The sequence below is a fragment of the Oncorhynchus keta genome, chromosome 10, assembly GCF_023373465.1.
Source record: "Oncorhynchus keta strain PuntledgeMale-10-30-2019 chromosome 10, Oket_V2, whole genome shotgun sequence".
NCBI classification, from domain to species: domain Eukaryota; kingdom Metazoa; phylum Chordata; class Actinopteri; order Salmoniformes; family Salmonidae; genus Oncorhynchus; species Oncorhynchus keta.
In genome coordinates this window covers 25,392,664-25,406,620 of record NC_068430.1, presented here as the reverse complement: position 1 = coordinate 25,406,620, position 13,957 = coordinate 25,392,664, and the positions used below count along the sequence as shown (strand labels likewise).

The 13,957-nt window shown below is 45.0% G+C and overlaps 1 protein-coding gene across 10 annotated transcripts in view; it reads right to left on the bottom strand.

Moving 5' to 3' along the window:
* Positions 1-9,445: 9,445 nt before the first annotated feature.
* Positions 9,446-13,957, bottom strand: part of LOC118388426 (membrane-associated guanylate kinase, WW and PDZ domain-containing protein 1-like) — a 203,897-nt gene continuing 199,385 nt past the window's right edge. For 8 of the 10 annotated variants that reach the window (XM_035777495.1, XM_035777497.1, XM_035777496.1 and 5 more), the window contains one exon: positions 9,446-11,415. In XM_035777495.1, the coding sequence (XP_035633388.1) occupies positions 10,184-11,415 (1,232 nt within the window). In that variant the 3' untranslated portion in view covers positions 9,446-10,183. Of the gene's footprint in view, positions 11,416-13,044; positions 13,131-13,150; positions 13,907-13,957 lie in introns of those variants that run through there. The other 2 variants (XM_035777501.2, XM_052526744.1) reach the window with 2 other exon arrangements.

The following is a 13,957-nucleotide window of genomic DNA, read 5'->3' as shown; positions in this document are numbered from 1 at the left end:
CAACACCCCAGTCCGCAACACCCCAGTCCGCAACACCCCAGTCCGCAACCCCCCAGTCCGCAACCCCCAGTCCGCAACCCCCTAGTCCGCAACCCCTAGTCCACACACCCCAGTCCGCAACCCCCTTGTCCACAACCCCCTAGTCCACAACCCCTCAGTCCACAACCCCCTAGTCCACAACCCCCTAGTCCACAACCCCTAGTCCACAACCCCTAGTCCACAACCCCCTAGTCCACAACACCCCAGTCCACAACCCCTTGTCCACAACCCCCAGTCCACAACACCCCAGTCCACAACCCTCCAGTCCACAACCCCCAGTCCACAACCCCTAGTCCACAACCCCCGAGTCCACAACCCCTAGTCCACAACACCCTAGTCAACAACACCCTAGTCCACAACACCCTAGTCCACAACACCCTAGTCCACAACACCCCAGTCCACAACCCCCTAGTCCACAACCCCTAGTCCACAACCCCCTAGTCCACAACCCCCTAGTCCACAACCCCCTAGTCCACAACCCCCTAGTCCACAACACCCCAGTCCACAACACCCCAGTCCACAACACCCCAGTCCACAACCCCTCTGTCCACAACCCCCCAGTCCACAACACCCCAGTCCACAACACCCCAGTCCACAACCCCCCAGTCCACAACCCCCTAGTCCACAACCCCCTAGTCCACAACCCCTAGTCCACAACACCCTAGTCCACAACACCCTAGTCCACAACACCCTAGTCCACAACACCCTAGTCCACAACACCCCAGTCCACAACACCCCAGTCAACAACACCCTAGTCCACAACACCCTAGTCCACAACACCCTAGTCCACAACACCCTAGTCCACAACACCCTAGTCCACAACACCCTAGTCCACAACACCCTAGTCCACAACACCCTAGTCCACAACACCCTAGTCCACAACACCCTAGTCCACAACACCCTAGTCCACAACACCCTAGTCTACAACACCCTAGTCCACAACACCCTAGTCCACAACACCCTAGTCCACAACACCCTAGTCAACAACACCCTAGTCTACAACACCCTAGTCCACAACACCCTAGTCCACAACACCCTAGTCCACAACACCCTAGTCAACAACACCCTAGCAAAAACGAAACCTTCTTGAAGGTAACAGTGTTCACTGTTGCCCCACGTTTTCCACTTCATCTCCCGACGTCCTCAGACATGGACGTCTAATCCTGACTTGTATCACGGGTGACCGCCCTGTAATTGTCATGCTACAAAGACTGACTGAGCTTTATTCCATACCAGGAGAAATTAGGTGCATTGTACTGTAATTAAACACAATATTCAAACTCCCTATGGGGATTCTTAATTGATGTTGCTAACCCAGAATGTGTGGACAACAGGTGGTTTATTTTGAGAAATGAAATACTATCACAAAATAAATATTTTAGCCAGCATCCTATTCTATTACAAACAAATGCTATTCAACTGTTGACAATAAACATTGACAATAAAAAAAGCACAGTTGTGAAAAAAAGTTTGTGGGATAAAGCAACATGCAGGGTTCTACTGTGTATTTGTTTGATTAACTCTCAGTAAATATTCCAAACCACACAGTAGAGATTAAGATCCAAACCACACAGTAGAGATTAAGATCCACCCCCCAGCTCCAGATTACGACTTGTCAATTTGGACTAATGATACTAATGATGATTGATAGGTAGCAACTCATAGCCATAACAATATCCCTAATGGCCATAATAATGTGAATAACCCGACGAGTAGCTAGTTCAGAGCACATTTGGATTAATGATGATGGACATTATTACCCAAATATCCTGATGAGTTGCTTACATTTCTGCTGTCACATCAGTCCTGGCAATCAGGTGAGCTCCTTTATAAGGGTTACTCACATACATACACAGACTGTACACACACAGTAGCCATGGAAGGCACAGAAGGACCCAAATTCTACATCCCCATGTAGAAACCCTTACAGGAGTGGTGCGGAGTCCTTCTGAGCACCCTCAGAGTCATATACCTGTATATAGAGAGCTGGGCCAATGCGCTCTCTTTCTGAACATTCCGAGAGCACCACTTTCTCCTCCATAGCCATTGCTAAGTGATAATTGACGCTTCTGCTTTGTGCTGTTTATTTTTGACAGTTTTCAGAACACAACCATAGAATTAGGAATTAGAATACTAATTTAACTTAATAGGATATCTATGATCACAACACAGTACTGACTTGGATACAAATGATCCCAGTTCTAATCAATAAAATTGTCTTAAATTCGCAGCTCTGTTTTGCTTATTTAGAGTGCATCATTTCGTATGGAATTGCATTGTTTTTGGCAAACTCCAAGCGGGCTGTCATGTGCCTTTTACTGAGGAGGGCCTTCCATTTGGTCACTCTACCATAAAGGTCTGATTGGTGGAGTGCTGCAGAGATGGTTGTCCTTCTGGAAGGTTCTCCCATCTCCACAGGGGAACTCTAGAGCTCTGTCAGAGTAACCATTGGGTTCTTGGTCACCTCCTGGACCAAGACCCTTCTCCCCCGATTGCTAAATTTGGCCATGAGTCCAGCTCTAGGAAGAGTCTCGTTGGCCTCAAACTTCTTCCATTTAAGAATGATGGAGGCCATTGTGTTCTTGTGGACTTTCAATTCTGTAGAAATGTTTTGGTACGTTTCCCCAGATATGTGCCTCAACACAATCCTGTCTCGGAGCTCTACGGACAAATCCTTCAACCTCATGGCTTGGTTTTTGCTCTGACATGCACTGTGGACATTAAGTAGACAGGTGAGTGCCTTTCCAAATCATGTCCAATCAATTGAATTTACCACAGGTGGACTCCAAGTTGTAGAAACATCTCAAGGATGATCAATGGAAACAGGATGCACCCAAGCTCATAGCAAAGGGTCTGAATACTTATCTAAATAAGGTTTTTCTGTTTATTATTATTTATACATTTGCAAAAATGTATAAAACCTGTTTTTGCTTTGTCATTATGGGGTATTGTGTGTATATTGCTGAGGATTTTTATTTTATTTAATCAATTTTAGAATAAGGCTGTAATGTAACAAAATGTGGAAAAAGTTAAGGGGTCTGAATACTTTCTGAAGGCAATCTTATAGAATAAAAGTATTCTGCATTAAGTCCTGTCTGGTACTGTATGTATTTTGTCTGGAGAGTCGTAACAATAATAGTAATAGTAATATTAATATAAAGCATTCTTCATTCAGTCCCGTCTGGTATGTTTTTCTCTGGACAGAGTGGTGGTTAGATTACCACAGGTAAAGGATGAGGGATTTACAGAGATTGATGGAGATTTCGGTAGTTGAGTCAAGACTTTCATCTGAGGTTGCCCTGTAGGCTATCAAGTGCAAAGGTATCAGATCTGATCTGAAAACATGACAGTAATGTAAAGGTTAAGGTACGCAAGATATTAACCTGATAAGGCAACATGATCCCTTTTACATTTCCCCTTGCCTGCAGACTTACCTGTGCAACATGTTACAAATTACAATTGGCATGAAAATACACACACACACACGCACACACACACACACACACACGGATTCTGTCAAATCTAATCCAAACTAAATACAAACCCACACATAGGCCTACAATTGTCCAAAAATCTAGTGCATCACTTTGTCAAAACGTATATTACGTGCCGTCTTTCTTGCATGCATATCTGCTACATACAGAACATGTCTGTCATCTTAGCTCCAGTCAGGTTTGACTCAAAAGGACGGAACCGTTCGTGTGTTTCCATGGTGACGGGAGAGAGAGGCTCCAAGGTCACAGAGACCCTCAACTGGAGCCCAGACTTTGGGCTGCTGCTGTGATATCATTATTACAGATTTCATTACCATGTCATCCTCAGCGCACAGACACAGCCATGATGAATTGTCAACCGTCATTGGTTATCCATACTGGGTAGCAGCAGCAATACAAGACACTGGTTCAATATTTGATGAAGACTCAGGGAGCGATAGAGGGAGGGGGGATGAGGAGAGGGGAGTGTATTGCCTCTGGAGACTTGATTGAATTCATTGTTTCAACCTGGTCTTAGAGCATTTTGTATTACTCTGTATGTAAATCCAAAACTCCATTTAGTATGATATGTTATGTTTCGTATGGTGCCGTGCATTCGGGAAGTATTCAGACCACGTGACTTTTTCCACATTTTGTTACATTACAGCCTTATTCTAAAATGGATTCAAATGTTTTTTCCCCTCAGCAATCTAATCCACCAATCAGGCCTTTATGGAAAAATTACATTTACATAAGTATTCAGATCCTTTACTCAGCACTTTGTTGAAGCACCTTTGGCAGAAATTACAGTCTTGAGTCTTCTTTGCTATGACGCCACAAGCTTGGCACACCTGTGTTTGGGGAGTTTCTCCCATTCTTCTCTGCAGATCCTCTCAAACTCTGTCAGGTTGAATGGGGAGAGTTGCTGCACAGATATTTTCAGGTCTATCCCGAGATGTTCGATCGGGTTCAAGTCAGGGCTCTGGCTGGGCCACTCAAGGACATTTAGAACATGTCCCGAAGCCACTCCTGCATTGTCTTGGCTGTAGGGCCGTTGTCCTGTTGGAAGGTGAACCTTCACCCCAGTCTGAGGTTCTGAGCGCTTTGAAGCAGGTTTTCATCAAGGATCTCTCTGTACTTTGCTCTGTTAATCTCTCCCTCGATACTGACTAGTTTCCTAGTCCCTGCCATTGTAAAACATCCCCACAGCATGATGCTGCCACTACCATGCTTCACCGTAGGGATGGTGCCAGGTTTTCTTCAGACGTGATGCGTGACATTCAGGTCTGGCCACTCTACCATAAAAGCCTGATTGGTGGAGTGCTGCAGAGATGAATGTCATTCTGGAAGGTTCTCCCATCTCCACAGAGGAACTCTAGAGCTCTGTCAGAGTGACCATCGGGTTCTTGCTCACCTTCCTGACCAAGGCCCTTCTCCCCTGAATGCTCAGTTTGGCCAGCTCTAGGAATAGTCCTGTAATTTATTTGTACCCCTGACACAATCCTGTCTCTGAGCTCTATGGACAATTCCTTCAACCTCATGGCTTGTTTTTTTTGCTCTGACATGCACTGTCACCTGTGGGACCTTATATAGGAAGGTGTGTGCCTTTCCAAATCATGTCCAATCAATTAAATTTACCACTGATGGACTCCAATCAAGTTGCAGAAATATCTAAAAGATGATCAATGGAAACAGGATGGGCCTGAGCTCAATTTCAAAGATTTCTAAAAACCTGTTTTTGCTTTGTCATTATAGTATATTTTGTGTAGATTGCTGAGGAAAAACATTTATTAAATCCATTTTAGAATAAGGCTGAAACATAACAAAATGTGGAAAAGGTCAAAGGTACTGAATATATTCAGAAGGCACTTTATGTATTAATTGGTGGATTTCCATCACCCATTTCGTATGATATGTATTGAATTGCAAATCGAATTTGCACAACGTATGATATGTTACGAATTTTAGCTAGGTGGCTAACGTCAGCAAGCTGGCTTGTGTTGCTAGAATTTTGTGTTATACAAATAAAATGTTATTTGGCACGTGTCGAATATAACAGGTTTCCCTGTCCCTTACCTTACAGGGAAATTATTACTTACAAGCCCTTAAAACCTTTTAGGGATCCCCTATGGCTAGATTTGACAACATCTGGTAAATTGCAGAGCGCGAAGTTCAAAAATACTAACTTCATAATATTAAACATTCATGACGATACAAGTGTCTTACATCATTGAAAAGATAAACTTCTTGTTAATCCAGCCGCTTTGTCAGAAAGCATACCATACGATTATCTGACAGCGCCCCGCATACAAAAGCATGAAAACCATTTTCCAACCAAACAGATGCATAAAGAAAGTCAGAAATAGCGATGAAATAAATCGCTTACCTTTGAAGATCTTCCATTTTTTGCAATCCCAAAGGTCTCTGTTACACAAATCCTTATTTATGTCCCAAAAATGTCCGTTTAACTGCCTTATTCAAGGTCAGAATGACAGATTTTTACCTTGTCAGCTCAGGGATTCGATCTTGCAATCTTTAGATTACAAGTCTAACCACTATTACAACTCTAACCACTAGGCTACTTGCTGCCCCATTTAGTCCCCACCTGTATTCCCTGTTCACCCACGACTGCGTGGCCAAACACAACTCCAACACCATTATTAAGTTGCCGACGACACAACAGTGGTAGGCCTGATCACCAACAACGATGAGATGGCCTAGAGGGAGGAGGTCAGTGAACTGGCAGTGTGGTGCCAGGACAACAACCTCTCCCTTAATGTGAGAAAGTCAAAGGAGATGATCGTGGATTACAGGAAAAGGCAGGCCAAAAAGCCCCCCATTAACATCAACAGGGCTGTAGTGGAGCAGGTCGAGAGTTTCAAGTTCCTTGGTGACCACATCACCAACAACCTAGAATGGTCCAAACACACCAAGACAGTCGTGAAGAGGGCATGACAAAGCCTATTCCCCCTCAGGAGACTGAAAAGATTTGGCATGGGTCCTCAGATCCTCAAAAGGTTAACGCACTGTTCGTAGGCCATTATTGAAAATAAGAATTTCTTCTTAACTGACTTGCCTAGTTAAATAAAGACTAATCAAATAAACACCCCTGAGGGGCCCCAGTGTTAAGGATCAGTGTGGCAGATGTGTTGTCACCTACTCTTACCACCTGGGGGCGGCCCATCAGGAAGTCCAGGATCCAGTTGCAGAGGGAGGTGTTTAGTCCCAGAGTCCTTAGCTTAGTGATGAACTTTGTGGGCACTATAGTGTTGAATGCTGCTGAGCTGTAGTCAATGACCAGCATTCTCACATAAGTGTTCCTTTTGTCCAGGTGGGAAAGGGCAGTGTGGAGTGCGATTGCGTCATCTGTGGATCTGACCAACCTTTCAAAGCACTTCATGGCTTCCGACGTGAGTGCCACGGGGCGGTAATCATTTAGGCAGGTTACCTTCGCTTCCTTGGGCACAGGGACTATGCTGGTCTCTTTGAAACATGTTGGTATTACAGACTTGGTCAGGGAGAGGTTGAAAATGTAAGTGAAGACACTTGACAGTTGGCCTGCGCATGCTTTGAGTACACGTCCTGGTAATCCGTCTGGCCCAGCGGCTGTGTGAATTGACCTGTTTAAAGGTTTTGTTCACATCAGCTACCGAGAGCGTTATCACACAGTCATCCAGAACAGCTGGTGCTCTTGTGCATGCTTCAGTGTTGTTTGCCTCGAAGCGAGCATAAAGGGCATTTAGCTATTCTGGTAGGCTCACGTTACTGCACTGGGCAGCTCGCATCTGGGTTTCCCTTTGTAGTCCGTAATAGTTTTCAAGCCCTGCCACATATGATGAGCGTCAGAGCCGGTGTAGTAGGATTCAATCTTAATCCATTATTCACGCTTTGCTTGTTTGATGGTTCGTCTGAGGGCATAACAGGATTTCTTATAAGTGTCCTGATTAGTCGCTCGCTCCTTGAAAGCGTTTGCAGTTGTGGCATGTAATCCATGTCTTTTGGTTGGGATATGTATGTACAGTCACTGTTGGGACGACATTGTCGATGCACTTATTGATGAAGCCGGTGACTGGTGGTATACTCCTCAATGCCATTGGATGAATCCCGGAACATGTTCCAGTCTGTGCTAGCAAAACAGTTCTGTAGTGTAGCATCCGCATCATCTGACCACTTCCATACCGAGCGAGTCGCTGGTACTTCCTGCTTTAGTTTTTGCTTGTAAACAGGAATCAGGAGGATAGAATTATGGTCACATTTGCCAAATGGAGGGCAGGGGAGAGCTTTGTATGCATCTCTGTGTGTGGAGTAAGGGTGGTCTTGGATTTTTTTTGTCTCTGGTTGCACATGTGACATGCTGGTAAAAATTTGGTATAACTGATTTAAGTTTGCCTGCATCAAAGTCCCTGGCCACTAGGAGCGTTGCTTCTGGGTGAGCATTTTATTCTTTGCTTATGGCCTTATAGAGTTGGTTTAGAGCGGTCTTAGTGCCAGCTTCGTTCTGTGGTGGTAAATAGACTGCTATGAATAATATCGATGAGAACTCTCTTGGTAGATAGTGTGGTCTATAGCATATCATAAGGTACTCTATCTCAGGCGAGCAATGCCTATTAGACATTGCGCACCAGCTGTTATTGAGAAATAGACACACGCCCACCCCTCATCTTACCAGAGGTAGTGTCTCTGTTCTTCCTGTGCATGGAAAATGCCGCTGGCTCTATATTGTCCCATGTTCGTTCAGCCACGACTCTGTGAAACACAAGATGTTCAACTTTTTAATGTCCCGTTGGTAGGATCATAATTGCAGGTCATTCATTTTATTTTCCAATGATTGCATGTTACAAGAACGGATGACAGTAGGAGTTTACTCGCTTGCCTACTGATTCTCAGAAGGATGGCCGATCTGAGGCCCCTTTTCCTGCGTCTTTTCTTCATGCAAAAGGTGGGGATCTGGGCCTGTTACAGTGAAAGCAGGATATCCTTCGTCGGACTTTCTTCCAGTTCCAGGTGAGCAATCGCTGTTCTAATGTCCAGAAGTTCTTTTCAGTCACAAGAGATGGTAGCAACAACATTATGTACACAATAAGTTTTAAGAAATAGGTTACACAAAAAAAACTAACCCAATAGCACAATTTGTTGGGAGAATGTAAAACATTAGCCATATTCTTCGGCACCATCTTTATCATATATATTATGGCACCTACAGAAAATATTTAAAAAACAACCATCAATGTGGTACTTTCTTTTAGGAGAAAAGTATTCTTAAAAGAAACTGGCATGTTCCTAAAATGTATTATAGTTAAACAGAGCCAGACCCATAGTTATTCAAAAGTAAAAGAATAATACTGGAAAGGATTTGCAATTCAGACAATATTTTAAGGCTTATTATCCAAGCACATCTTCAAATTGTCTGGCTTCAATATGAAACAACTTTATTGATCAGGCCATGACAAGATATTTAATATGGTATGTCTAACAATTTCTTTGTCAATCTGTCCGGCCAGAAGCTGACAGCTTATTTATTAGAGGAAAAGCTCTTCTGAGTGGCCTCCACAGGTCACCTGACTGACTGGCCTCTGTCTGCATCTACCATCTGTCGTTCTGTCTGTCTGTGGTCTGGGAAGAAGAGAACATGACCTTGGTGTTCCCATCCACTGGCTCCTGTCATCGTCTTGACTTCGGACACTTTCTTCCTCTCTCATTTGAAGAATAAAGGGAAAAGGACCACACTGGTTTATAAACAGACAGATCCAAGTAAACCATACTTTTACTTTGTTTTAAATATTATACTATATTATTAATCTACCATTCTGCCCTATCTTCAATATTATATCTTATGAATCTCATGAGGTAATAAGACAGACTCACATCAAAACTTTCACATTCCCACACTGATCAATTACAATACCAAAATACCAAAATAGGGACACTGAAGATATGTTTAATATATTATTTTAATTTTAACATGATCATCATCACCATCGTAGTTTAACTTTATTTCCCTTCATTCGTTTTGATCCCATCAATGTACACATACTGCAGTCAAAAATATACAAACAAATGCAGGCTTGTGCTATAGTCTGGTCAAATGTCTAAAAAACAGTGGCACTGGGGGAGAGAAAGAAAAAAGACATGCACAGCATCTGTGTGGGTGGCACCAGTCACTGGAACTGTGTGGGTGGCACCAGTCACTGGAACTGTGTGGGTGGCACCAGTCACTGGAACTGTGTGGGTGGCACCAGTCACTGGAACTGTGTGCTGCCTGCCTCTTTGGGCTCAGTGGAAAAATACATACCAGTCATCAGAGAGATGGCTGGGAAAACGGCCGTCTCATATTAAACAAAAAGAAAACAAAAATACACTCATTAATGGAACTGTTAGGCACATCATTGTTTTTTGTGGTTTTACATTTTCTGTAAAATTCAGATGAATGTACAATGCTTAACCAAATCACAAAAAAACGACCCCAAAAAAACTAAAAAGAAAAAAATAAGATATCGTACTTCTGCCATTAAAAGTTTGTAGGTTTTGGAATCACTGTCCAGTCGGAACGCAGGAATGTAATATAATCAATAATTTAGGTTCATCCAGGGTCCAGGTATGTTCTTTTGTATGAAGAGTAGAGCTGAGTGGTGAGAGGGGGGGGGACTGGTTGTGTTACAGCAGACGTCCCATTAGATGCTCAGATCTTTGGGGCTGTCTTTGTAAGCCTTCCGCTTGGGCTCCGGGGGCGCTTTGGAAGCACGGCTGATGTCAGACTTGAGTGTGCTGTAAGACTCCTTCAGCCTGGGTGCTGTTGCTCCCTCCTCCTCCAGCTCTATGAAGCTCCTGACAGGTGAGATGTTTCGGCCCAGACTCTGAACTCTGTAGCGGGGGTCTGGGGACTCCTCTCTGGGGGCGTAGCGTGCCTCTCTCTCCACCCTCTCAGGCGAGCGGCCCCTCAGCAGTGAGCTGTACCGCTTGTACGCGCTGTCGGACTCGGGGGTATGGACCCTGGGCATGGTCTCTCCTCTCTGGCCACGGGCAGCAGCAGATAACAGGCCATCTCCTCTGTAGTCACGCTCCAGGGTGGATGCCCTCAGCAGAAGGCTATCCTCCTCAAACAGGCGCTCCTCCCTGGATTCCCTCAGCAGCGTGGCCTCCCTGTTGAGCCGGTCCAGGGCTGGAGGCTCCCGCAGCACACTCTCCTCACGATAGGGGTTGGGCACAGGGCCAGGAGGCTTCCTCAGCACTGGTGCCATCCCCCCGTTGGGCCTCTCTGGCTCCCGGCCCCTTAATCTGTATGGGGAGGGCTGCCGGTAGGGGTCTGATGATTGGGTGCGGTGGTAGCGGGTGGGGGAGTGGTGGCGTGAGTGGTAGGGTGACCGGTGACCATAGGGTGACCGGTTACCATAAGGAGAGCGGTGGCCATAGGGTGACCGATTGCGCCGAGGAGACCTGTAGGGAGAGCGCTTGCGGTGGGTGTGGTGCCGGTCAGGAGAGCGGCCTTCCCTCCCTCTGTGCCCTTGGCTTTGTCTACTGTCCAGGGTTTTCTCTGCGCTGCGGGCCCGGCTACGACCCTTATCAGGGGAGCGGTGTCTCCGGTGGCGGTGGCCGCTACTGTTGTTGTGGTGTTGGTGAGTGCCGTGGTTATCCCCACCAGACCTCTTGCTCTTGTCGCCCTTTCTCTTGGACTGATTGGAGGAGGCCCCTGTCTCCCCAGACTCCCCTCCCTTGCTCTTGCTCTTCCTGTCCGGGGAGCGGTGTCTGTGTTTGGAATGGTGGTGGCCCTTCTTGTCCTTGCTCCGTGATGGTTTGTGAGGGTCTGATGTGTTTATGTCCGATGGTGTGTTGTTGTGGGGCAGAGTGCTCACTTCCGAAGCGTTTTGTACCCCTGTGGCTGGGCCGGCACCGTCGATGCTGGGGTCTGGAACAGAACATGACATACAACACAGGGTTCTGGATGAAACACAATGCTCTCACAGACTCCCTGACCAATAACCAGGCATCTAACTTTATTAGTAATACTGCCAAATGTAAAGTTAATGTCAGCAAACAAACACGGCTAAATTCTTCATTTGGATGCACAGCCACAGCTGATGGTTAGATATTAGTATTGCTATGTATGAGCCAAAAGCAGCAATGTACTGTGCGAGGACTGGTGGAACAGCCAAAGCCCGGAGACGTTCTCCACAACAAACCTGTCCCCAGGCAAGGAGCCTAGGGTGGCGTCTGGCTTTATGGAGCTGAAGGGGGCTCAGCTGATGGTTAGACCAATGGTTTGATTACAATGCTGCGTGGTGTTGATGCTGATTTTGATTGTTTGACATGACTAATTCATGCTCACTCATGCTCTCACTCATGCTCTGCCTTTGATGTTAAATCAATATTTAATGCAACTAACAAAACCAAGATGAGTTTCTGAATTGAGTAATGATGTAAATAATGAATGAGCATGTTTGGTTTCAGGAAGAACGTGGTTGCTCATTATTTTCACAGATTGCACTCTATAAAGACTGCTGGGAGTGGGCTCAACACCATGGATAGAGGGTGCATGGAATTGATTTAGGGACTAATCAAGGAGACTACTGATCCTAATTAAAATGACTGCAGTTCTATTGGTTCTTACCTGACTCTAACCATCTCACCAGATCAGTGAATAAACCACACGGATGGTAATCAAAGTGTCACAAGACAGCTTCTAAAAGTCATAGTAACTCTACTAGATTGATTGGCTGAGAAAATGTCTAGGAGAGAAAAACTTTTACCATTGTCCCACAATCACTATCACCAAACTAACGTGACATGAATGGAACGAACGCGTCGGCATGTCCGCAGTGGACACACCGTTCACAGAGGTTATAGGCAAGATGTGGTATGTATGAATCCATTCCAACTGGTCAACATGACAACAGAGGCGGCGGTATTGGCAATGCATTCTGGGTGAATGGATTCTTATGCATGGAGCAGAGGCACGGCAAAAGAGAGACCGGAGAGAGAGAGAGACCGGAGAGAGAGAGAGAGAGAGACCGGAGAGAGAGAGAGAGAGAGAGACCGAGAGAGAGAGAGAGAGAGAGAGAGAGAGAGAGAGAGAGAGAGAGACCAGAGAGAGAGAGAGAGAGAGAGAGAGAGAGAGAGAGAGAGAGAGAGAGAGAGAGAGAGAGAGAGAGAGAGAGAGAGAGAGAGAGAGAGAGAGAGAGAGAGAGAGAGAGAGAGAGAGAGAGAGAGAGAGAGAGAGAGAGAGAGAGAGAGAGAGAGAGAGAGAGAGAGAGAGAGAGAGAGAGAGAGAGAGAGAGAGAGAGAGAGAGAGAGAGAGAGAGAGAGAGAGAGAGAGAGAGAGAGATAGAGAGAGAGAGAGAGAGAGGAGATAGAGAGAGAGAGAGAGAGAGATAGAGAGAGACCGGAGAGAGAGAAAGAGAGAGAGAGAAAGAGAGATAGAGAGAGACCGGAGAGAGAGAAAGAGAGAGAGAGACCGGAGAGACAGAAAGAGAGAGAGAGAGAGAGAGAGAGAGAGAGAGAGAGAGACCGGAGAGAGAGAGAGAGGACAGCTACAAACCATGGTCTGATTTTGGTAGGAACTAGGATCTCCCAGCTTGTCATTAGATGATCTCATACATGCGGTGAGATGGGGAGCAACCATCGCTGAAGGAAGAAAGAGCCCAGTGAAACAAAAGGAGAGGTAGATGAAACAGAGAGAAGAGAAAGGCAACAGGGTTTAGATCCTACAACAATAGGCAGAAGAAGAATTATTGTCCAATGGAAAAGGTGTTTATTTGATCATTTAATCATTCAGAGAAAGAGACAGTCCAGAAAATAACACAACCCTTGAGGAAAAAACCATCAGTTACAGATAAAGTCCTGGAACCCAGCACACACTCACAGAGATTCACACTCACAGAGATTCACACTCACAGAGACCCCAACCCCATAGAGACAGCGAGACGCACACACAACACCGTATGAAGCCGTTTACATTGCAGAAATGAAATGTCAAATGGTGGAAACTAAAAGCACGAAAAATATTTACAAATATACAACCTCACAGAGATGTCATATTGGTGCAGGACAGACATAAGATATTCTCAGCTCAAAAAATCACATGAATAGAAATCAAGAATGCATTAAGATGAATTGTGACTATCAATCAACAGATCAATACAATTAAAATGAAATATTCCATAAATATTATGGAAAATCAACATCGAAAAAAATCAGAAAAAAACCATTTGGATTTACACTGACAACTTCATGCAGCCATATACTTTCTAGATGAATATGTGGGTTGATCATGGTCATGGCTCTGTACATGTACAAACATTTCTGTAGAAGTGGAGCTGAATGGAATTGAATTGTCAGGAATGAGTGCAGTCTCAAGAATCACAGCTTCCCAATGACAGTTACAGTAGATGAGAATAAATCTGTGGATTTTTGAATATATCAAACAAAGTATTGTGAATTTCCCAATGAAA